Source organism: Scardinius erythrophthalmus (genome assembly GCF_964197995.2).
Source record: "Scardinius erythrophthalmus genome assembly, chromosome: 3".
Taxonomy (NCBI): Eukaryota; Metazoa; Chordata; class Actinopteri; order Cypriniformes; family Leuciscidae; genus Scardinius; species Scardinius erythrophthalmus.
Genome location: NC_138223.1, coordinates 967501 through 992500, shown reverse-complemented (window position 1 = coordinate 992500; position 25000 = coordinate 967501). Strand labels below are relative to the sequence as shown.

Below are 25000 nucleotides of genomic sequence, written 5' to 3'. Positions count from 1 at the left end.
GTGCGCCCGAAACACAGACGCATTCATGGAGAGGAAGGATGTGTGTGTGTGTGTGTGTGTGTGTGTGTGTGTGTGATGAAGAGGCGAGAGTCTCTGTCCATAAAGCGCTCATTGTTGCGCTGTGTGTGAAGAAGAGCTCATTTGCATATTGATGATGTCAGCTGAAGTCAGACAGAGAAACTTTGTTTCATTTCGTCGAGCTGAAATATAATGATCTATAATTAGAAAACAGAAGCTGCTCTTAACCGTCTGACAGACACACACACATCATCAGAAGCTCTCCAGTGCTTTCTGTGTGTCCGTGACTCATCAGCAGCAGCAAAGGCTCATGGGAACCTGCAGTCGTTCTTCCTCTAGCTCTGTTTTCATTGGCTTCTCTCGCTCCACTCCTCCGTCTCTCCCTCTCCTCGGGTGGCGGGGGTAACCATGGTAACGCTGTTCTCTCTCTCCCCCTCTCTCTCTCTCTCTCTCTCTCTCTCTCTCTCTCTCTCTCTCTCTCTCTCACTCTCCCTCTCTCTCTCTCACTCTCCCTCTCTCTCTCTCTCTCTCTCTCTCTCTCTCTCTCTCTCTCTCTCTCTCTCTCTCTCTCTCACTCTCCCTCTCTCTCTCTCTCTCTCTCTCTCTCTCTCTCTCTCTCTCTCTCTCTCTCTCTCAATTAAATTTAGTTCAGAAAGCTTTATTGGCATGACAAAAAAATACATTTTGTATTGCCAAAGCATTAAAACAACATAGAAAATGACTTAGTACAGAAAATAATAATAGTTAAATTAAATAAAAAAGACAATATTATATATATTCATGGCTAGATATAGCAAAAATAATAATAATGATAACATAAAACAATAATAATAAAATAAAATAAAGAATAATAAATAAAATAAAAAGGATTATAATACAGAAATCATGTTAAAAGACTGAACTTAGAATTGAACATTATATACATGTGTGTGTAGGTCTGATGAGGTGTGTGTTTTGGCTGTGAGTGAGTGTGTGTTTATTGTATTTCCCCCCCCCCCCCCCTCTCTCTCCCTCTCTCCCTCTCTCCCTCTCTCTCTCTCTCTCTCTCTCTCAATTCAAGTGTGCTTTATTGGCATGACAATTATTTCAATGTATTTCCAAAGCATTTCCAATGATTCAATTCACATTTATTTGTACAGCGCTTTTCACAATACTCATCATTTCAGAGCAGCTTTACAGAAACGTTATGTCTGATTATGTGTTTCAGAAATGTACATATACAAAATCTCAGTTAGCTAAAAATGTATTAATTTAAACAATGTAATAATTTAATGCAGAATCAATGAGCTCACTGAAGTATTGAATACTTGTTTGTTAACAAATGATTATGACATTCAATCATCATACATGACAATCATCATACTTATACATGCATAAAATAAATAAATAGAAAATCTATTATGTAATCTGTTATAAATCTCTCTCTCGCTCTCTCTCTCTCTCATAGGGGAAGGTTCACCTGGAGCTGCGTCTCAGTGAGGTCATCACAGACAGCGGAGTCGTCTGCCACAAGCTGGCAACACGGTGAGCCAATCACGAGCCCCGCACAGACACCCGTCAGCCAATCAGAGCTCACGACTGGCAGCCCAGAGCCTTTTCCCTGATATTAATGTACAGTCAAACCCAACATTACTCAGACACAGATATCATGTGTGATGTTGTTTCTCTAGTGTGATCAGGACACTATAGTTCATTTCTGTAAGTGAGGAGAGCAGAATACAGTAAACTGTGACATATTACACCCAATAACTCTTCATACAGAGACTAAAATGGGAGCAGAAATGATTGGGACACTTTGAGCTGATCATGTTTTGCTGAAGTGTGTTGTCTTTAATTGCTAATGCTCTTTTTACACACAGACTGAACAAAATGAAGCATTGCTTGGTGATTGGTTGAGCTAAACTGGTATTATCTAATTGTGTAGTTAAATTTAACAGCTGACAGATATTCAACATAATTCATGTGTGAGACAGTCTAACAGAAGGACGGACAAAACCAGTCAAATATCAGCTGAGTTCATAACTCTGAGTTCTTTATTACCATTTTCTAAACTATAGCGAATAAACTGATAATGTGAGAAATGTTGAAGGAGTCTGAATAATGTTGGTTTGACTGTGTATCTTCAACACTCTCTCGTGGAACTTTTCTTTTGCTGTTCGGCAAATGGGAATACAAAAAATATATATTTGTTGCAGTTCATGTTCATCACTAAAGAAGTCCGAACTATGACGAGAAAACTGTGAAAAGGATCTCAAATGTAGCGTTCGTCATCCAGCAACTAACGAGTCTAGACTAATTAACCTAGTTCCTTCCATATTTTAAACTTGTGACATTCTCTGTGTGTGAAGTTCAGATTTTCACGTAGTTTCTAGTCCGTCAGTTTAATATTCAGAGTCACAGAGATGTTTCTGAGTCAACCAATCACGTGAGTTTGGGGGCGGGACTATCTGACAGTCTGACCAATGACTGATGAGTGTTTGGAAACATGCTTGGAAACAGTCATTATTTTGATTGAGCAGAGATCACACACTTCAGCTTCTGCATCTGCATCTGTGTCTGTGTCTGCGCTGTAAAGATGGATATACAGCAGCTGTAGATGCAGGAATATGAATGAGCTTCAGTTCTAGTGCGGCGATCATACAAGCACACTACAGCATCACACTCTGCCGATCTGTCACTGTGTGTGTGTGTGTGTGTGTGTGTGTGTGTGTGTGTGTGTGTGTGTGTGTGTGTGTGTGTGTGTGTGTGTGTGTGTATATGTGTGTGTGTGTGTGTGTGTGTGTGTGTGTGTGTGTGTGTGTGTTCTCATATAGGTGACCCCATCAGTGGCTCCATGTCTGGACGGTTTCCCACACTAGTGCATTCTGGGTAATGAGCTTAGTGTCACAGTGAGCCGCGCTCTCATTCACAGGATATTTATGCAGCTTCCATTTTAAGACTCAGTGAGGATGACGTCTTCACACACACTGATTCACTGCCGCTGTGGCAGACCTCGACATGGGAATATATCACATATATCACACAGCTTCACATTCATTATATAGTTTAGTGTCACTGCTGGCCTCGTGTGTGCTAGTCAATATTAGCATGCTTCAAGTGTGTTTATTGTGTTTTTGATATTGATAGCCAAGTAAGGACAGCACATGAGTGTGTGTGTGTGAGAGTGAGTGTGTGTGTGTGTGTGTGTGTGTGTGTGTCTGCGCCTGTGTGTGTGAGGAGGAATGAAGAAAAGGATGCAATCTGAACTCAAAGCATCGTTCATCAAAGATTCGACTCTGATGATGTCAGTGTGTGTGATGTTCACCGGACTCAGTTTTATTCCAGCGCTGGACGTCATGGTGTGTGTATCTATGACCACATGTAATGTTATATAAAGAGGTTTAACACACAGAGGAAGTGCCTGGAAGGATTCGATGGTATTAGAGATGCTGTAGATCCTGTTCATTCATCAGCATTAGACACACACACACACACACACACACACACACACACACACACACTCACTCACACACACACACACTCACTCACAGCTGAGCTTTTATTCATCTCCATATCTCAATATACAGCAGCACTGTATGTTTAAGCGTGATGTGATGTGAATCTTCTTTGAATCTGAATGTGTGTGAATGCGTCTGTCAGGACGATGTCGTTCAGCGGATGATGTCACAACAGAGCTCGGCTCTGATTGGTCGGTTGTGACATCATATAGACTAATAGGCTAGTTTGTTTTGAGGCCGTTTGTGATGTGTTGACATGTTTGTTTTTCTATCATGTAAAAAAAATCATAGCTTGTAACTATTCTGAATGATGTCTGAAACTTTGTATAATCAGCACTTCTCATGTTTATTGACTCTTTAAATTAATAGATTTATTAGATTTTACTATATCATATTTTTCACAGCATTAAAAGTAAATCATTTGTACGGAAGCTTGTTTCCGCCACTGAATAAAAAATTAAAAAGGCAATTGCGACTTTTTATTTCACAATTCTGACTTTTTTTCCTCATAATTGTGTGTAATAAAGTCAGAATTGTGAGATATAAACTCACAATTGTGTGTTATAAAGTCATAATTGTGATATAAACTCAATATTGCGTGTTATAAAGTCAGAATTGCGTGTTATAAAGTCAGAATTGTGATATAAAGTCTCAATTGCATGTTATAAAGTCAGAATTGTGATATGAAGTCGCAATTGCGTGTTATAAAGTCAGAATTGTGATATAAAGTCTCATTTGCATGTTATAAAGTCAGAATTGTGAGATATAAAGTCAGAATTGTGATATAAACTCACAATTGCGTGTTATAAAGTCAGAATTGCGTTATAAAGTCAGAATTGTGATATAAACTCACAATTGTGTGATATAAAGTCTCATTTGCATGTTATAAAGTCAGAATTGTGATATAAAGTCTCATTTGCATGTTATAAAGTCAGAATTGTGAGATATAAAGTCATAATTGTGATATAAACTCAATATTGCGTGTTATAAAGTCAGAATTGCGTGTTATAAAGTCAGAATTGTGATATAAACTCACAATTGTGTGATATAAAGTCTCAGTTGCATGTTATAAAGTCAGAATTGTGATATGAAGTCGCAATTGTGTGTTATAAAGTCAGAATTATAAAGTCGCAATCGCATGTTATAAAGTCAGAATTGTGAGATATAAAGTCTCAATTGCGTGTTATAAAGTCAGAATTGTGATATAAAGTCGCAAATCCGTGTTATAAAGTCACAATTGTGAGATATAAAGTCGCAAATCCGTGTTATAAAGTCAGAATTGTGATATAAAGTCGCAATTCCGTGTTATAAAGTCAGAATTGTGAGATATAAAGTCGCAATCGCATGTTATAAAGTCAGAATTGTGAGATATAAACTCACAATTGCGTGTTATAAAGTTAGAATTGTGATATAAAGTCTCAATTGCGTGTTATAAAGTCAGAATTGTGATATAAAGTCTCAATTGCGTGTTATAAAGTCAGAATTGTGATATAAAGTCTCAATTGCGTGTTATAAAGTCAGAATTGTGATATAAAGTCTCAATTGCGTGTTATAAAGTCAGAATTGTGATATAAACTTGCAATTTTGACTTTTTTCTCCGAATTGTATGTTTATATCTTTCAATTCTGAGTTTATATCACGCAATTCTGAGGAAAAAAGGTTACACACTTATAAGTGACATAAAACAGAGTTTAAATCATTAATCGCAATTATTTGTATTGCAATATTTAGCTTCTGCTAAATGAATAAATGTACACTATATTAAAGTGGTCTGATCATTGATGATGGCGAGATGTGAGTCTGACTAACGCTGGTTCTGTGGCGCAGGGTTCTGGAGTGTGAGGATCTGCCGATCGTGAACGGCCAGTGTGACCCGTACGCAGCCGTGTCCTTACTGGGACCCTCCAGGTGAGATCAGACACCACAGCTTCTGCTCATCCCGTTTACAAGCATCAAGCCTTCCCAACGGCTCCCGTCGCGCTCCGCATTTACAGGCACACACTTGAGTTCACACCATGACCACATGCAGTGCTTTAAAACCTGTAACATGTTAAACTGAAGTCGCTGTTTCTTAGATCTGGGCAAGAACATCTATATAAATAAAGGTGACATGAAGAGACGTCCAAAACTGCACAAACATAAGTCAAAAAACTACCCAAATAATAATTACCCAAGAAATATAAATGAATGAATTAAAGCTCCAGTATGCGACTTTGGTATTTGACCACAAGAGGGCGCAGTTTCAACAATAACAAAGGCGAAGCTTGATGACGCTATGAAGGAGGTGACGATGGGAGATGTCGTTTTTAATGCGTTTTCACCATCTAGCGATATATCTACATGGAATTAATGAATCATGATCACGGATGAGGTAATTTATTCGTTTTTGTATTACCTGTATGTCTGATCGTATTATTTTATGTCATCATAATTAATGAACTGCAAGGAACGTGAAATGTTATGCTATATTATCCCGTTACAACATACAGCTATTTGTCAAATGATTTGTTTGGTTAATGTTGTGCAGTTTTACGTTTTTATGGTTAATGCCGTGTTGTTTAACGTGTTCAAGATATCTAAAAGTAAATTTGAACGAACATTTGCAAGTAATGACTAAATATATTTTTTTAACATCATATCCGATTGTATTTAATTGTACTGCCATAAGCTCGGTCACCACACGTGATAAAAAGCCTTACCAAAGTACAAAGAGCAATATAACTTTGTTTATAAGTGCTATTATTGACAGTTGCATGTCTTACCTGTCTATCAATACACTCGCGAGAGAGTCTCTGACAAGTCCAAGATTGTCGCGCAGCTCTCTCCATCTCGAAAACGCCTGGCCGATATTTATCTGGGTTTTATTCCTTCGTTTGTCACACAGTCTGAATGTATCCGAATATGGACGCTTTCGTTTTGTTGGCACTTCAATACTCGCCAAAGAGTTCGTGATCCATAACAGCTATAACCATACAGTCTATGGCTATAACGCTTTAACCACCACTTCCGCGTTTGACCATGCGGTATTCCGGTGTGGTGGGTCATATTTTTTATTTTATTCTTTTTTTATTCTTTGTCAGACGTCTTTATTGTTTATTGTGATAAGAAAAAAAACCTCAATAAAGTTGTTGTAAAAAAAATAAAAAAATAAATCTATCACCTATCACATGGTCCACACCGGAAAAAAGGGATATTGCGTCACTGAGGAGCGACATTTCTTTTCCGGGACGGCCAGTTATTTAAAATCGGAATTTCTCTGAAATAAAAAATATTTGGAGACTTTTGAGATATTGTAAGTACACAACTGGAGGAAATATATCACACTGTGCAAGTTATTTTTGGAAATTTTATTACAAAATTCCTACATATTGGAGCTTTAATACTTTACACAGTCAAAACGTTTAAATGTTTCTGAAAGAGTCTCCTCTGCTTATTAAAGCTGCGTTTATTTGATCAAAAATACAGTAATACAGTGAAATATTATTATAATGTCAAATCATCTGTTCTCTATGTGAATATATAATAAAGTGTAATTTATTCCTGTAATCAAAGCTGAATTTTCAGCATCATTACTAGGGCTGGGAATCGATTCAGATGTTACAATTCGATTCGATTTCGATTTGCAAGCTCTATTTTTGATTTCGATTCTAAATTCAATTTCGATTCGACTCAATGAATATATATTTAATACAAATCCTATATTTATATTTAAAAAAAAAAAGAAAAGTGAACATAAGTGTACAAGTGGTTAATTAATAAAAAGAAATTAAGAGCTACAAACCTGTATATTAAACTCTTTTTATTGTAGGTACACTTGTGTACATTAAAACAGAACCCAACTCTATATTTCAAATGCATACAATGAATAGACAAGATTTTGATGCAAGATGAAAAATTGATGCTGAAAATTGGACAAGTCAGAAGTCGCATGCCTTAATCAAACAGGTTAACAATCCTCACATAAACCCATAAAAATAAACTTGCATATCATATTTACCTGTGGCCTTCCTGTCTTTCCTGTGGCCTTCCTGACTTTATAACAGGTAGATACAGAAATTGAATAAAGTTATCAAACAGTCTGCGTTGCATTAATTATAAATTATATATAGACTAATCCTTATTAAAGTTACGAAAGTTCTTTAGTCAAGAGCCTTTAGTCTGTTCCCTTTGTTCTTTGATTAACTTTAACGACAGATATAATTAGTGGCTACTGTGTACTGTCCCTTTAAGAGCAGCCGCTGCTGACGCGGATCTCACACGCGCCTCATTCTCTCACGAGGCACAACTCTTCACGTTCATCATAAGACTGCTCTATGTTATGAGGATACTCGACAAAAAGACATTTTGGCATAATTGTGTGTGTTATTGATCGTTCAAGCGCGAAAGAGAAGTGTATTCTGGGCTGTCTTGTGCGCACACACGATATCAGCGCGAGTCTTTCTGTGTGTCACAGTCAGGACATTCACAGGCAGCGCGCTCTCTTTTGTCGTCGCGCATGAATGGTTTAAAAACATTTGCATGAATAAGAGCGGGATAAAACAAACATAAAATCTCTATAAAATAAAAGCTATAAAATGGAGTTTGCAAGCCTGTGAACAGTGGAGGAAAACTAAAACTGGCTTTTGGGAAATAGATAAATAAATATGGGAAAAAAAACTATTCGTGGCTTTGAGAATCGATTTTGAATCGACCACATTTTTAAAAACGATTAATCGAAAAATCTATTTTTTTGCCCAGCCCTAATCATTAGTCCAGTCTTCAGTGTCACATGATCCTTCAGAAATCACTCTAATATGAGGATTTGATGCTCAAGAAACATTTATGATTATTAAATTGTGATTCAGTGACTGGGTTCAGCTCTCGGCTCCTAAAAGAGCTGCAAATCACAGTCATTCTGACACAGTGTCAAAGCAAATCATGAGTGTGTCTCTCGCCCCTCACAGGTCAGAGGCCAAGAAGACGAAAGTCAAGCGCAAAACCAACAATCCTCAGTTTGATGAGGTCTTCTTCTTTGAGGTAGGAGCTCAAATATACAGTCACATTTATTCAACATTTCTCACTTTATCAGTTTATTCGCTATAGTTTAGAAAATGGTGATAAAGAACTCAGAGTTATGAACTCAGCTGATATTTGACTGGTTTTGTCCGTCCTTCTGTTAGACTGTCTCACACATGAATTATGTTGAATATCTGTCAGCTGTTAAATTTAACTCCACAATTAGATAATACCAGTTTAGCTCAACCAATCACCAAGCAATGCTTCATTGTGTTCAGTCTGTGTGTAAAAAGAGCATTAGCAATTAAAGAAAACACACTTCAGCAAAACATGATCAGCTCAAAGTGTCCCAATCATTTCTGCTCCCATTTTAGTCTCTGTATGAAGAGTTATTGGGTATAATATGTCACAGTTTACTGTATTCTGCTCTCCTCACTTACAGAAATGAACTATAGTGTCCTGATCACACTAGTGAAACAACATCACACATGATATCTGTAATGTTTGGCTTAACTGTGTGTCAGGAAGATTAAACATGTGCACATAAAGAACCCACATTTATTAATTTCAGTAAAATCAAATTGCTTGTGAAAGTCTTGAGACGAGAGACTTCAGTGATGTTTACGTTCTGGTTCAGATGGAAAGTTTAATATGGTGATATAAATGGAAATTCAGGTGTTTGTACTCCTGTGGATTGTGGTTTCTCACGTTAACACGTCCCACACCCTCACACACACACACACACACACACACACACACACACACACACACACACACAGCACACACACACGCACACACACACACACACACACACACACACACACACACACACACTCTGCAGATCTAAATCATCTTTCTCTGGTGATCCTCAGTTCTTCAGTGCCGCTCGTGAGAGTTTAGCGTTCATGCGACAGCCGCTCGTGTTATCAGACGTGACAGCTGTTTTCTCTCTGTCCTCACACACACACACACTCACACACACACACACACACTCACACACACACTCACATGAACTCGCCCCAGAGGATGACGAGACAAGAGTGTGATTGATTGTGAGACACACAATCCGCTCCATTTATCTCACAGCCCTCGCGGTCTTTCCCACACACGTCTTCATCATCATCATCATCGCACACACACACACACACACACACACACTCACTCACTCGCACACTCACACTCACACACGTCTTCATCATCATCATCATCGCACACACACGCACACTCACACACTCACTCGCACACACTCACACTCACACACGTCTTCATCATCATCATCATCATCGCACACACGCACACTCACACACTCGCACACTCACACACGTCTTCATCATCATCATCATCATCGCACACACACACGCACACTCACACACTCACTCGCACAAACCCACACTCACACACGTCTTCATCATCATCATCATCGCACACACACACTCACACTCACACACGTCTTCATCATCATCATCATCATCGCACACACACACACTCACTCACTCGCACACTCACACACTCGCACACACGCACACTCACACACGTCATCATCATCAACGCACACACACTCACACTCACACACGTCTTCATCATCATCATCATCGCACACACGCACACTCACACACTCACTCGCACACACTCCCACACGTCTTCATCATCATCATCATCGCACACACAAACGCACACACACTCGCACACACGCACACTCACTCACTCGCACACACGCACACTCGCACACACGCACACTCACACACGTCATCATCATCAACGCACACACACTCACTCACTCGCAGACACGCACACTCACACATGTCTTCATCATCATCATCATACACACACACTCACACACGTCATCATCATCGTACACACACACTCATACACATCATCATCATCGTACACACACACTCATACACATCATCATCATCATCAGGGAACTACACTGCGACCAAAATTGTACCTATGTTTTAGGCAATATGCTATGATTTACTATGAGCATTTATTAAAACAGAAATATGTATTTTAAGAATACGTTTTATAACGTGCTCTGCCTCTGAGCATTCAAAACATCAAGTTAACTTCAGCCCCGCGACCGTTAACTTAAGTTACTCAGATTAAAACGTAGCCTAGCATTGTATCAGTGCTGCGCGAGCGTCTCTCTCTCTCTCTCTCTCTCTCTCTCTCTCTCTCTCTCTCTCTCTCACAAACACGGACGCGCACACACAGAAAGAGAAGATAATTGTAAAATGAAAATTGACGGGCTATAGTTTACATTTAATATTTAACGTTTTATATTTTAACGTGTTCTAACGTGTGCGTTCCTTCCTCAGCGCGTAATTTACATGTGAAGCTCACATGCACTAAAAGCCTGTCTACCAGCGCCTGGATACTGGACTAAGTTATCTTTCGAGTCTTATTGTGCTTATACTGTTAAATACACACAAGGTTTAGATAAACAAAGTCGGTTATGTCAAAAGCGAAAGCAAACTTGAGAAAATTGAGTAAATCTGCTTGTCAAATGCGTGTATATTAGACGCGTCGCGCGCAACTCTTAAAGAGACAGTAGCAATAGTAAACACGCTGCCGCTTGCCGGATAGTTCACCAAAAAAATCATTTACGCACTCTAATGTTGTTCCAAACCTGTATTAATTTCCTTCTAATATTTTTCTAATATTAATATTTTGAAGAATGTGGCTATCCAGTAGCTGGTCCCCATTGACTTCCAAAGGAGAAAAATATACTAAGTCACTGGGGTACATAAACTGTTTGGTTACCCACATTCTTCCAAATAACTTTTATTTTCAACAGAAGAAAGAAACTCATTCGAGTTTAAAACAACTTGAGAGAGTAAATTATGACAATTTGAATTTTTAGGAGAACTATTCCTTTAATGTTAATAAAACAACAAAATGCAAAGAGAAAATCGCTCACTGCTCTTGACTGAAGTATCTTTAATAAGTATCAATGTATAATTTATACAGTGAAGTCTATTTTGTTTTATTTTCATATTTGTTCATTTAATTACTTTCTTCAATGCTACTGTTAAATACACCTACTGAAGCTGAAAACATAAAACACTGTTTATTTAATTTGTATATTAAGTTGTGTATGTGTAATGTGTATCTTTGATCTTAATATTTAATAACAAAGAAAATAATGACAAATATTTTTATCTTCGCCCCTGTCTGCCATTTTTTTATATATGTTTTGTTACCCAAGGCTTTGTTTTTAAAATATGGACATACGTTTTGGCTGTAATGCTCAGTCGCAAAATAGTAAAACCAACATAAAAAAGAATCGTGATAAAATCGTGAATCGTGATTTTCCTGAAAAAAATCGTGATACAATATTTTTGCCATTGGAATAATAAATTAAGTAGCCTATCTTAATTGTACACAATGTTCCTGTTTTTTGTTTTGTTTTTGTTTTTACTGTTTTATGCAATAACAGCAATATTAATATCGGTTATTATCGGTATCGACCACAATTTTCACATCGGTGCATCACTACTTAAGAGTTCAGGAGTCTACCCATCTGTGCCAACCATAGCATGTTGAAATCCATTTAGGAGAAAATCTATCCCAACCAATGTTAAAGAAAACAAAAACAAGAAGGCATGTGGTTTAAAAGATGGCAAGTAAAATAAAAAGCACATCTGTATGTAATACAGTTTTAATTATTGTTTATTATTATCCAGAGCGGCTAACTATAAATAATTTGTGCGACCAAATCATGTTTTGCGCCAGTAACTGAAAAAGTTAGTAGCGCAAGTGCCACCAGTGGAAAAGGTTAGTGTAGTTCCCTGATCATACACACACACACACACACACACACACGTCTTCTTCATTATCATCATCATCGTCCACACACACTCACAGACACACGTCTTCGTCATCATCATCATCGTCCACACACACACACACACACACACACACACACACACACACGTCTTCTTCATCATCATCATCATCGTCCACACACATACACTCACAGACACACACGTCTTCATCATCATCATCATCGTCCACACACACACACACACACACACTCACAGACACATGTCTTCATCGTCATCATCATCCACTCACAGACACACACAAACTCACAGACACACACACACTTACAGACATGTCTTCATCATCATTGTCATCAACTCACAGACACACACACACACACACACACACTCACTCACACACATCTTCATCATCATCATCATGGTCCACTCACAGACACACACACTCACACAGACACACACATAAACACTCACACACTCTCTCATCCACTCACACACACACACACACACACACACTCTCATCCACTCACAGACACACTCACACACTCTCTCATCCACTCACACACACACACACACACACACACACACACACACACACATACACACTCACACTATCATCCACTCACACACTCACAGCCCTCGGCTCAGTGTGAAATATAATCCAATATCATTAAACACATGTTATCCGCTCATGATCAGAAAGGAAATGTGTCTTTTATTTTATTTTTTAGAAATGTCCACCTGACCCGCCTTTCAAAGTCATGTGATTTATCCGTGTCTTACCTGATTAAGTCAAGTGGTTTGTTGTATGGATGCACCAAAATTTTGGCTGATACCGATAACCGATAATACTTTATATCTGAAAGCCGATAATCTCCATATATCTATGTAGATAAATCTAAATCCACATTTTTACATCATTTTTGCGAGCCTGATTACAAAAACAAAAGTCTCATCATCAAAAGCCATGACAGTTATAATGTTATGTAGCCGATATGACAGACTTGCGCTGCATTTTCCTTTATTGAAGTGATTCCAGTCATATTTCAAGCGATTCATAACCATCATGTTGAACAGTCGCATCTGAAGCGTCTCAGCTGGAGGAGATAACACACTATTCATCGGCTTTAATGTATCGGACAAATGTCCTTATGAGCCGATAACGAGAACATTACAGATGTACATATATCGGCCGGTCCCGGTTTGCTGGCTGATTTATCGGCATCTCTAGTTTGTTGTGTTTCAGATGTTTATTCTGGTCATGTGTGTCAGACGTGTCCTATTTCATCACACAGGTGACCAAACCGCTGAGCTACACCAAACGACACTTCGACGTGGAAGAGGACGACGTGGACAAGCTGGCGCTCAAGTGAGTGTGTGTGTGTGTGTGTGTGTGTGTGTGTGAGTGTGTGTGTGTGTGTGTGTGTGTGTGTGTGTGTGTGTGTGTGTGTGTGAGTGTGTGTGATTCTCAGAAGCAGCCTGTGTTTACACTCAACCAATGAATGTGTTACTATATAAACTACCCACAAACAACCATGGTGCATCATGGTCTGTGTTTATGAGTCACACTTCGAATATTTTTAAATTATGGCCTTTCATGTAGTGTGTAATAAAGCTGTTTGTGAAGATCAAACTGCAGATTAATGGAGTTTTGTCTCCTGAAAGAAAGAAGTGATTCTGAACTGAAACGAGTCATCAGTAATTCAGTCTCACTTCCTGCTGAACCTTTTGAAGCTAATTTGCATAATGCCCGCCTCTGGTCCTGATTGGCTGAACAGTGTCTCTTAGCTCCGCCCTCAAACACTGTAGTGTATCTGAGACTGGAAGAGTTTGGTTCGTGTTGTTCGTGTCGAGAAGACGCTGTTTTTCTGAGATTGATACAGTAAAACCCACGCCATCGTTACTGTTCACATCACTGTGATCAAGAGCTGAGATTCAGATATGATAATGAGCGTTTGATTTCTGACCAATCAGAGCAGAGCAGCTCTCAGAGAGGCGGGGTTTAGAGAGACTGAATCCTTGATGGAAGCGTTTCAGACACTGAGAGAAAAGAGCTGACGCTGCAGTGCAGATTATGAGAGAATTAGTGTTTTGAGCATGAATGGATGTAAACCTGTTGTAGGAGACGCTAAAAACAACATTAGGAACCTTTAAAATATCATAAAAGGGCACTTTAACATTCAAAGTAATTTGATTCATCATCTTTGTGCATCATGATCTTTGATGTGATGTTTAAATTTCCATGTATAACCAATAACTCTGGGTGTCTGTAAGCTAACTCTGGCGGATGAGGACATGTCGACAGGAGCGAGCCTGGATGTGTCTCGTCTCGTCGACGGATTTGTTGCTGATAATAACAGTGATCTAGATTTGCTCCATCTGATGTTCTTTTGTGATTCGAGGTGTTGTTTTGTAATCTGCACAGGGTCATTCTCACGCCAGCTGCTGATGCAACGGGGAATAAAGGCCCTTTGATAACAATATAACAATAACATGATAACAATATAGTTTTAAAAACCGTTCTAAACTCCCAGGTTTTACTCATTATTACTGGGCACTGTCAGTGAAGGGGTGACACAGAAGATGTGATGCTCTTTTTAAAATTAGAAAAGATAAAAAGGGGATTTTATTTAAAGACATTAAGGGGATCTGTGGACAGATTTTATACGAAATGGGAACATATTTTGTCATATTTTGCAAATCTGAAATAATTACCCAGTTGTTAACTTATTTTCCATGTGTCTCGCTCTTTACACCTTTATGTGACGCTGACCTCAGTGTAGTCTGTCTCACAGAACGTTTTTGTCTTTTATGTATGCATTAATACTGCAATAATGATACTTTTATCATCAGTACTTGTGTTTGGGTATGCATGGGTTCATGCCTTGAAAAGGTGTAATGACATAATTGTTATATTTTGCCTTTGTAACCAGACGTTGTGTTATTCTGTTGTGTTTAAGCTGCCGAGGGAAGGGATGTTTCGGGGGGAGGGGGGTTATAGTAGAAATATAACTTTCATGGTTTTACTGTATGTTGCTTTACTCCTTAAAAGAGAAACAATAACAGAGAAACGATATCGTTGGAATGTCTTTCAGAATGAATTTCTCCAGCTGATGAAGGATAAAAACATTGACAGCCAATCAGAATCTATTCTGCTTTTAGACGACAACACTGCAGAAGTTTACGTTTTTAATACAGTCAAACCAACATTATTCAGACTCCTTCAACATTCCTCACATTATCAGTTTATTCGCTATAGTTTAGAAAATGGTGATAAAGAACTCAGAGTTATGAACTCAGCTGATATTTGACTGGTTTTGTCCGTCCTTCTGTTAGACTGTCTCACACATGAATTATGTTGAATATCTGTCAGCTGTTAAATTTAACTACACAATTAGATAATACCAGTTTAGCTCAACCAATCACCAAGCAATGCTTCATTGTGTTCAGTCTGTGTGTAAAAAGAGCATTAGCAATTAAAGACAACACACTTCAGCAGAACATGATCAGCTCAAAGTGTCCCAATCATTTCTGCTCCCATTTTAGTCTCTGTATGAAGAGTTATTGGGTGTAATATGACACAGTTTACTGTATTCTGCTCTCCTCACTTACAGAAATGAACTATAGTGTCCTGATCACACTAGTGAAACAATATCACACATGATATCTGGTGTCTGATACATTTTTTGGTTTGACTGTACATTAATATTTAATTAGATTTCATCTGTGCTTTAACGAACGCTCTGACTCGCTCTTCTCAGGGTGGATCTGTGGAACGCCAGCAATCTGAAGTTCGGAGACGAGTTTCTGGGAGAGGTACGGGTTCAGCTGAAGGTTCTGGGACAGTCGGGTGTTCATGACGCATGGTACGAGCCTCGTTCTGTGTAAGACGCTAGTGCTGGGCGGTAGAACCAAAAATCCATATCACGGTATTTTTCTAAATTATACCGGTTTCACGATATATGACGGTATTTTTTCTCAATCATGACTGTGTGTGAACCACATTTTCTACTGATTGAGACCAAATACTGCAGTAGATTGACTTATAATGCCTTGTTTTACTGTCATGAGTGAATATTGTAAAAAAATCCCACACTAGTATTAATACAGGTTTGCAAGGCTGTTTTCCCCGGTAACGGCTCATAAACGCTGCTTTATCAGGACAGATAAAGAGAGATTCAATTGAAAATAACAATGAAACTTTTCTAAAGACTGTCAGTTCACTTCAGAAACATTCATATACAAACACCGGCGCCGCGTTTAGACTGTGAACCGTGCAGTGCTCATGTTCATTCAGCGATGTCAAAGCCAACCACTAATAGATTTTCCAAAACTGGCTGTTGATATTGTGAACCGATGTGTGGGAAACACTAATATAATTTGACAGCTATCAATTATAGTTTAACTCATCCATCTTCACCGTCACGCTCAGTAACACACACAGTGAGCAGTGAAAGACCCGCTCAGACAGAGTCGCGCGCGTTACCAGCGCTGTTAAAGCCACATACACCGGTATTGCGGGATATTAAACATTCATATCATGTCGGCACCGATAGCCTCACGCGCTGACATATGGCGCCGCTGCGCTTCGGGTGACCCGAGTTCAAATCCCGGCTCGTGGACCTTTCCCGATCCCGTCCCCCGTCTCTCTCTTCCACCTCGCTTCCTGTCCACTCTATACTATCCTATCACAATAATTCGGTATGAACCGGTGGACCGCCCAGCACTGTAAGACACTGGTGTTTTCCGGACAGGAGCTCATCCTCCGCTCTCTCTCAGGTACTTCCTGCAGCCCAGAGATAATGGGCATAAATCTGTGAAGGCTGATGAGCTGGGCTCGTTACGGCTCAACATCGTTTACACGGAGGACCACGTGTTCCTCACGGAGCATTACAACCCGCTCCGGGACCTGATCCTGCAGTCCGCGCACGTCGAGGTCAGTGGGGTCACGGCAAAGGTGTGTTTATCTACATGAAAATCTTGTTTTTTAATGCTCTGTTATTGACTCTTAATTTGTTCAATTCAACTCACGTTTATTTGTATAGCGCTTTTCACAATACACATAATTTCAAAGCAGCTTTACAGAAAGTCCACATTACAGTTTAGAGTGTTCTGTTATCAGAGGAGACTGTCTACGTTATGTGTTTCAGAAATGTACATATACAAAGTCACAGTTAGCTAAAAGTGTATGAATTTAAACAATGTAATAATTTAATGCAGAAACAATGAGCTCACTGAAGTAGTGAATACTTGTTTGTTAACAGATGATTATGACTTTTAGAAAAAGTAGCATTGGTGCATGTCTATTCATTGATTTGTCATTGATAAATCACGTGTTCCGCACGTGTAGCCCGTGTCGGCGTCGGCGGCTCATATCCTGGGCGAGGCGTGTCGAGAGAAACAAGAGGCTGCCGTCCCGCTCGTTCGACTCTTCCTGCATTACGGCAAGATCGTGCCTTTCCTCAGTGCCATCGCACACGCAGAGATCAACCGCACGCAGTGAGTACACACACATACACACACCTGAGGTCTGCACGGGCTTTAAACTGAAGCCGTCAATTAACCCAACCATTACATTACATTAGTTTTGTAAAATGACATATAATAAAATAAAAATGATTCATATATAATTTTACAGAACTGTTGGGCACATGATGTGCTCCCGTGCGCAGTATTTCAGGCAATCAGAGGACGCTGAAACTGAGCGCTACTTTTTCTCTCGCGTGCTCATATTCACGGTCACAACACAGCTAGCATACGCCACCAAACTATATATATGTAGCCTATAGCCTATATAGTTGATTATAGTTGGTTCGATAGTTACAAACCCGAACTCTAACACACACACACACACGTCTCCACCCCTTCCTCACCGTCCTCTCGTCTCCACAGGGATCCCAACACCATATTCCGGGGAAACTCGCTCACGTCTAAATGCATCGATGAGACCATGAAGCTGGCGGGGATGCATTACCTGCGGGTCACGCTCAAACCCATCATCGATGAGGTGAGGCTCACTCTCTCCTGCTTTATAGCTAACGTTGGGAATCGAAAATCCATTCCAGTTCTGGAATCGAATACTTGAGGTCAGGAATCGGATATAATCGGATATTGTTATAAAATAAAAATTTTGATTCCTCTTATCCTTTGTGAGCATTTCAATATGACGTTTCAAGCGCGAGAGACTCTGTTTTCAGTGCAGGCGTGTGTAACTACAGTATATTGAGCAGCTCTTAAAGTGACAGCAGCCTAATATTCCTGCAGCCGTCTCTATAATAACACTCATCAAACAACAGAAGAAAAAGAGTAAATTCACTCTTTCTTCACTGAATAACTTATAATACTATATTTGTAATGTACATTATTTATAAAGTCCAGTGTTATTTTACATTTGATTACAGTTTTTGTACCTGATCACTAAAAAACACTGTTTATTACAATCGAATCTTTGTTCAGTTGTATCTATTCGTTACAATTGCTAATTTTTTATTTGTTCTTTTTCAATTACTGAGTGTTTATTGTCTTTGATAATGCTTTACATGTATATTAGTTGGGCTATAGTTGTTTTCTATGGTGTTTTTAAACCACAAGCAAACGTTCCTTGTGTAAGTGTTCTTTAGCCTGTTGATTTGTGTTCATGATACTCAGCTGCAATTAAATGTTTTGCAATAAGAATAAATATGATATATACGTGTTTTTTTTTTTTTTGCCTTATTGGAATTGAAATTAGGAATCGATAAGAATCGGAATCGATCAGCAGAATCGAAATAGGATTTGGATTTGGAAATAGGATAGGATTATAGCTGACACGTGTCACGAACGTTCACTGTTGTTTGCGTGCAGATCTGCGCCGACCACAAACCGTGTGAGATCGACCCCGTCAAGCTGAAGGAGTCGGAGAACTTGGACACGAACAGGGTGAGTGTGTGCGCCTTTGCTTTGGTGAATAAACTCAGTCGAATCATCAAGTCGAGTCTCCTTCATTTATACAGCGCTTTAACACTATAGAGTTCCACAGCAGCTTTACAGTGATAACAGGAGATTACAGTAACAGAGAGTGTTTAGGCTTCACAGCAGATCTAGAATAAAGTTATTGTCCAGATAAAGTTAGTTTTGATTGATTCACTTCCGTTGTAAAGATCATTAGTTATTAACTTAGCGGCCGCTAACACACACCGCTCTCACAGGAAACAGAAACGTTTAAAGTGTTCTGACCACATAAGTCTGATAATCACAATCCGATTCTAAAATCATTCTTTCCTTTCTAATTGTTTGAATTATAAAGTTAGCATGGAATCAAAATGAACAATTCGTACTTTTTATGGAATATTGCCGTGTTTATTCTTAAGGATTTACATCATTATTATTGTGTTAAATTGATGTTCGTGTTAATCTTGAATCAGAATCAGTTCCTCTTGCAGCATCTCTTCTCTTCTCTGATGACGAGGGCGGGGCTATAACCTGTCACTCACATGAGATCAGCCAATAGCAAACCACAACCATCCAATCAATTCCCCACAGACACAATCAAGCCCCGCCCACATTTGTTCCAGAAGCGTTTCGCTCGGATATACGACACAATAGAGGAGAGAAGACAGAGACTTCACTTTTATGAAGAAGTGATGTCGCTGAAAGAGGAAGAGGAAATTATTCTGATTCAAGACGCATATCAAGGAACATGAATTTAACACAATAATAATGTGCATTGATGAATCATTAAGAATAAACACTGCGATTTAGTGAAGCCCACAATTGCCTTTCACTTTAACCATGCAAGCTTTTATACGTGTTCCAAGTTTTCAGAATTGTTGTAGAGAGAATTATTAATTGATTATTTTCTAATAATTTTCTGATATTGTTATTGTCTCGTCAGGAAAACCTCCGTCAGTACGTGGACCGGATCTTCAGCGCCATCACGAGCTCGGGCGTGAGCTGCCCGACGGTCATGTGTGACATCTTCTTCTCACTGAGAGAGTCTGCGGCCTCACGCTTTCAAGGTGAACACACACACACACACACACGCACTAGGAGCGCTTTGCTAATGTTCACGATAAGCCATGAAAACATTATTTCTCAAAATGTCCAGGGCTGCATTTCCCAAAAGCACGATCAACTCGGGGAAACACAGCCTGGATTATTAAACATGCTTGACAATTTTAATAACGTTCTTGGTTACGTGAACGTTAAGGAAACATTCTGTTTTATCATTACATTCAATCAAACATTTTGGGAACGTTACTTTTGAATGTTCTCTGAAACAAACGTCCAACTAAAACGTTTCAGAAAAATGTTCCATGAACGATTAATAAAAAATGTGTTTGAGAATATTATTAAAGACCAGATAAATTAAAAATCAATAGAAAGAAACTCTTTAAAGGAGAACAAAACTGAAGCTCTTTGACTCAAATGAGACTTGACTGAAAAAGTCCCAGTTCTCGTTTGCATTCACACTGTTCATGTTCACAGAAGTGGATTCAGATCTCTTTTTGCTTCATTTGAGTTGTTTTAAAGTCTCTGTCCACTTCTGGAACTCTCTTACTTCATAATATCATTTTTAGATAATGGGCCCTATTTTAGCGATCTGAAACGCAAGTATCAAGCGCGAAACGCAAGTAACTTTGTGTGCGGGTCTCGCAAATCTAAAATGTGTTGGTCTGAAGTCGCTTCATTACTCATAGGTGTGGTTTGGGCGTAACGTGAAATAAACCAATCAGAGCGACATCTCACATTCCCTTTAAGAGCAGGCACGCTTGTTCCATGGCGGATTGCTATTATAACGGCGGATTTGCCAGGAGCGGTTCACAGCCGAGGAGACCGACGTTCTCGTCAGGGCCGTAACACACAGAGAAGTGACATTGGGGATGGAGAAACACACCCAGATTAGCTTCGGTTAAACAGGCGTATGATCATTTGGGTAAATGTGTAAGCTAGATTTATGCCTATTTTTTCACATCTTCATGGACACAACAATGATTTCCCTCGTGTGGTAATATTTTTCCTTGTAATAATGTATGATTTGCAAAAATGAAAACTGCTGCGTCTGTGTGTAGATGAGAGAAGCAAAGTGTGTGTGTGTGTTGTGCACACGCTACATTATGGCCAAGCATGCGCCCTTAAAATAGCCTCTGAATAACATGCGCAACGCGCCACTGACTTTAGACGAGGTTTCTCCTGGTCAGTGGAGGAATTGTTTTCTGGAACTGCAAAATAGCACCAGGGAACGTTTGCGCCGGAACACGCCTCCTCTTTTCGCTGAACCGCCCCCGGGAGCGCAAGTTCATTCCCTAATTTACCGACGTGCGTCTGTGGAGGGAAAAGTCCGCTGTGCGTCGGGTGAGAAATAGGAATGACACATGTGTTGTGTACAAAGTCAATAGCGCTGGGTGCGAGATAGAGCCCAATATCTCATCACACATTTGAACACAGTCCCTTCTGCCTGCTTAAGTATAACATTTGAACGTTACAGTATGTATTGTGAACAGCTCGGAGAAAACAAAAGTGAAATCATGTTTGTCCTCCAGATGCTGCAAGACGACACCAGAAGTGTTTGGTTTGTGGTTTTGACAGTAGTTTAATGGTCTCTAAAGCGGCTGATGAGCTCAGATGTCAGATTTCACTGAGTTTCTGAGGTTACCGTATTGACTCCTGGAAATCAGGGCTTTTCCAGATACACACACACACACACACACACACACACACACACATGAGACCGCAAGTAAGTGCGCAAGACTGTCCCATGTCTAAAAAATCAGGCGTATCCCATCATGCATTGGGTTCTGGAAATCACGTGCCCCGAAACCGTGAGATAGAGAGAAAACACATATTACATGTAATTTGGTAGTAAAACAAATTGTTAAAGTGTCTTTTGTTGGTGTAGAGATGAGCAGACTGTGTGTATTTTCTACACAACTGCTTTTTATCACTTAATTAAAAGCACCATAGGGTTACATAGAGGCTACTGACCAGCTTATTTTAAAATGCAAAGTATTGACAATCTAAATAAAGCTCTGTAAACGCGTGCATTTTTGGGTAACACTTCACTATCAGTGTGTCCCATCCGGTGACCAAACGTTCTACACACACTTCTTCACGCCCACTTGAGGCCAAATACAGGAAATACGTCATGTGAGTAGACAAGTGGTCAAGTATTTGGAAAGGCCCTCAGGCGTTAGTTGTTTCTCCAGAACACTTCTGGTGTTCTCCACAGCGCTCTGCTGTTTATCCGTCAGTGTTATACCGCCACCTTCAGGTCACAGTTCAACACTGCAGAGCTTTTACTTGTGCATAATTCTGAAATTCATATAGCATTTTTTAAAATGTTACGACGTGTTTCGGAACGTTCAGAGAACATTCAAAAGTAACATTAATATAATGTTTGCAGAATAATAAAATGGAATGTTCCCTTAATTTTTTCCCATTAAGTTTTCAGAACACACTGGGAACATTATCCAAACGTTCTCAGAAGACATTATTTATTATCTGGAGCCGTGAGATCCATGATGATGATGCTGTGTGTGTGTGTGTGTGTGTGTGTGTGTGTGTGTGTGTGTGTGTGTGTGTGTGTGTGTGTGTGTGTGTGTGTGTGTGTGTGTGTTTTCTCAGTCGATCCGGATGTTCGCTACACGGCCGTGAGTAGTTTCATCTTCCTCCGCTTCTTTGCTCCTGCGATCCTGTCCCCGAGCCTCTTCCACCTGCGACCTCATCACCCGGTGTGTGTACAGCACACTCCACACACACTCCCTGAGCTCTTCATCCTCATCCGGTGCTTGATTCTTATCCCTGTTGTCTCTTGTTGTCTGTGTGAAGGATCCCTGCACGTCTCGGACGCTGACGCTCATTTCCAAAACCATCCAAACTCTGGGAAGCCTGGCCAAGTCCAAGTCTGTAAGTGTGTTCTCAACAGTTATTCACAGTTACTTCATATTCACACATCCTACAGTGCTACATTATCTATAATATAATATAATATAATACAATATATTATTCGTCATAGCATGAAAACTTTGTAACTACAGTGAAATACTGAATAGAGAAACTGTCCTCTGACTGGACCGTGATGACGTCACTTCCTGAAATGTGAAAGATCCAGTGTTCATTTTGTGTTATTTATATATATATATAAATATATATGTATACAGTATATGTGTGCTTTTGGCATTTTCATCAATATTTCTAAATAAATTTAACAAATAAACTTTTATTTCAGTTTTACTTTTAATCATTTTATATGTGCTTTTGGCATTCTTGTTAGTTTTTTTTTTTTTTTATGTTTCTATTTAGATCTAATTAATACATCTTTCTTTCATTTTAAGTTTAGGTAATTTTGTAATGTGCTTAATTTTTTTTTATATATATATATATATATATATTATATATACATTTTTATGTAGCTTTAATGAATACATTTTATGCTGTTTTAGTTTAGTATATTTATATTTTAATATAAAAAAATCCACTTTTTTTCTTCATGGCTAACATTTTTACTTTTTTTTATTTAAGTTTTCCATCCAATATTATATTTGATCTAATTTCAGCTTAATTTCAATTAACGAAAATATATTTTTAACAGTTTTAGTAAAAAAAAAAACAACGCATAACAAGGTTTGTGTTTTCCACACAAAAAAATACATATATACAGTGAAAGCATTTCAATAAAAAAAAAACATTTATGCAGATTAAAAAACATTTATGCAGATTATAAAACATTTATGCTCTTTAACTCATTAAAATAAAGTGATGGTGACGTAAACACTGATGTTCTCATTAATAGGAGGTTCGTGCAGCGTCATCTGGTCTGTCATAATGTCCTCAAAACATCAGCACAGAAACATTATTTATACATCGTTCATGGAGTGTTTTTACTTTTAAGTTTACTAACCTGATGTGAACATGAAGCTCTTCTCTTCTCGTTGTTACAGGCCAATTTCAAAGAGTCCTACATGGCCGCATTCTACGACTACTTCAATGAGCAGAAGTACGCTGATGCGGTGAAGAACGTGAGTCTCTCGTGGTCTACACATCAGACAGTCAAACCCAACATTACTCAGACACAGATATCATGTGTGATGTTGTTTCTCTAGTGTGATCAGGACACTATAGTTCATTTCTGTAAGTGAGGAGAGCAGAATACAGTAAACTGTGACATATTATACCCAATAACTCTTCATACAGAGACTAAAATGGGAGCAGAAATGATTGGGACACTTTGAGCTGATCATGTTTTGCTGAAGTGTGTTGTCTTTAATTGCTAATGCTCTTTTTACACACAGACGGAACACAATGAAGCATTGCTTGGTGATTGGTTGAGCTAAACTGGTATTATCTAATTGTGTAGTTAAATTTAACAGCTGACAGATATTCAACATAATTCATGTGTGAGACAGTCTAACAGAAGGACGGACAAAACCAGTCAAATATCAGCTGAGTTCATAACTCTGAGTTCTTTATCACCATTGTCTAAACTATAGCGAATAAACTGATAATGTGGGAAATGTTGAAGGAGTCTGAATACATGTTGGTTTGACTGTGTATCCCGTATCTCTGTGTGAGCGTGTTCTGACGTTCTACACACACTCACACACGCTTCCTCTCTGTCACAGTTCCTGGATCTGATATCGTCCTCGGCTCGGTGGGATCAGAAGAGCATCGAGACGCCCATCATGCTGAAGGAAGGGTGAGAGACGCTCACGGTCCAATCACGCGGCTCGT

At 39.0% G+C, this 25000-nt stretch overlaps 1 protein-coding gene across 4 annotated transcripts in view; it reads left to right on the top strand.

Annotated features, from left to right (window-relative positions):
* Positions 1-25000, top strand: part of rasa3 (RAS p21 protein activator 3) — a 67413-nt gene that overhangs the window by 27634 nt on the left and 14779 nt on the right. For 2 of the 4 annotated variants that reach the window (XM_081361010.1, XM_081361009.1), the window contains exons 5-18: positions 1466-1542; positions 5343-5423; positions 8459-8531; positions 13588-13661; positions 16054-16158; positions 17072-17228; positions 17643-17791; positions 18185-18299; positions 19136-19210; positions 20166-20289; positions 22895-23001; positions 23099-23176; positions 24211-24288; positions 24892-24965. In XM_081361010.1, the coding sequence (XP_081217136.1) occupies positions 1466-1542; positions 5343-5423; positions 8459-8531; positions 13588-13661; positions 16054-16158; positions 17072-17228; positions 17643-17791; positions 18185-18299; positions 19136-19210; positions 20166-20289; positions 22895-23001; positions 23099-23176; positions 24211-24288; positions 24892-24965 (1367 nt within the window). Of the gene's footprint in view, positions 1-1465; positions 1543-5342; positions 5424-8458; positions 8532-13587; positions 13662-16053; positions 16159-17071; positions 17250-17642; positions 17792-18184; positions 18300-19135; positions 19211-20165; positions 20290-22894; positions 23002-23098; positions 23177-24210; positions 24289-24891; positions 24966-25000 lie in introns of all 4 variants that reach the window. The other 2 variants (XM_081361008.1, XM_081361007.1) reach the window with 1 other exon arrangement.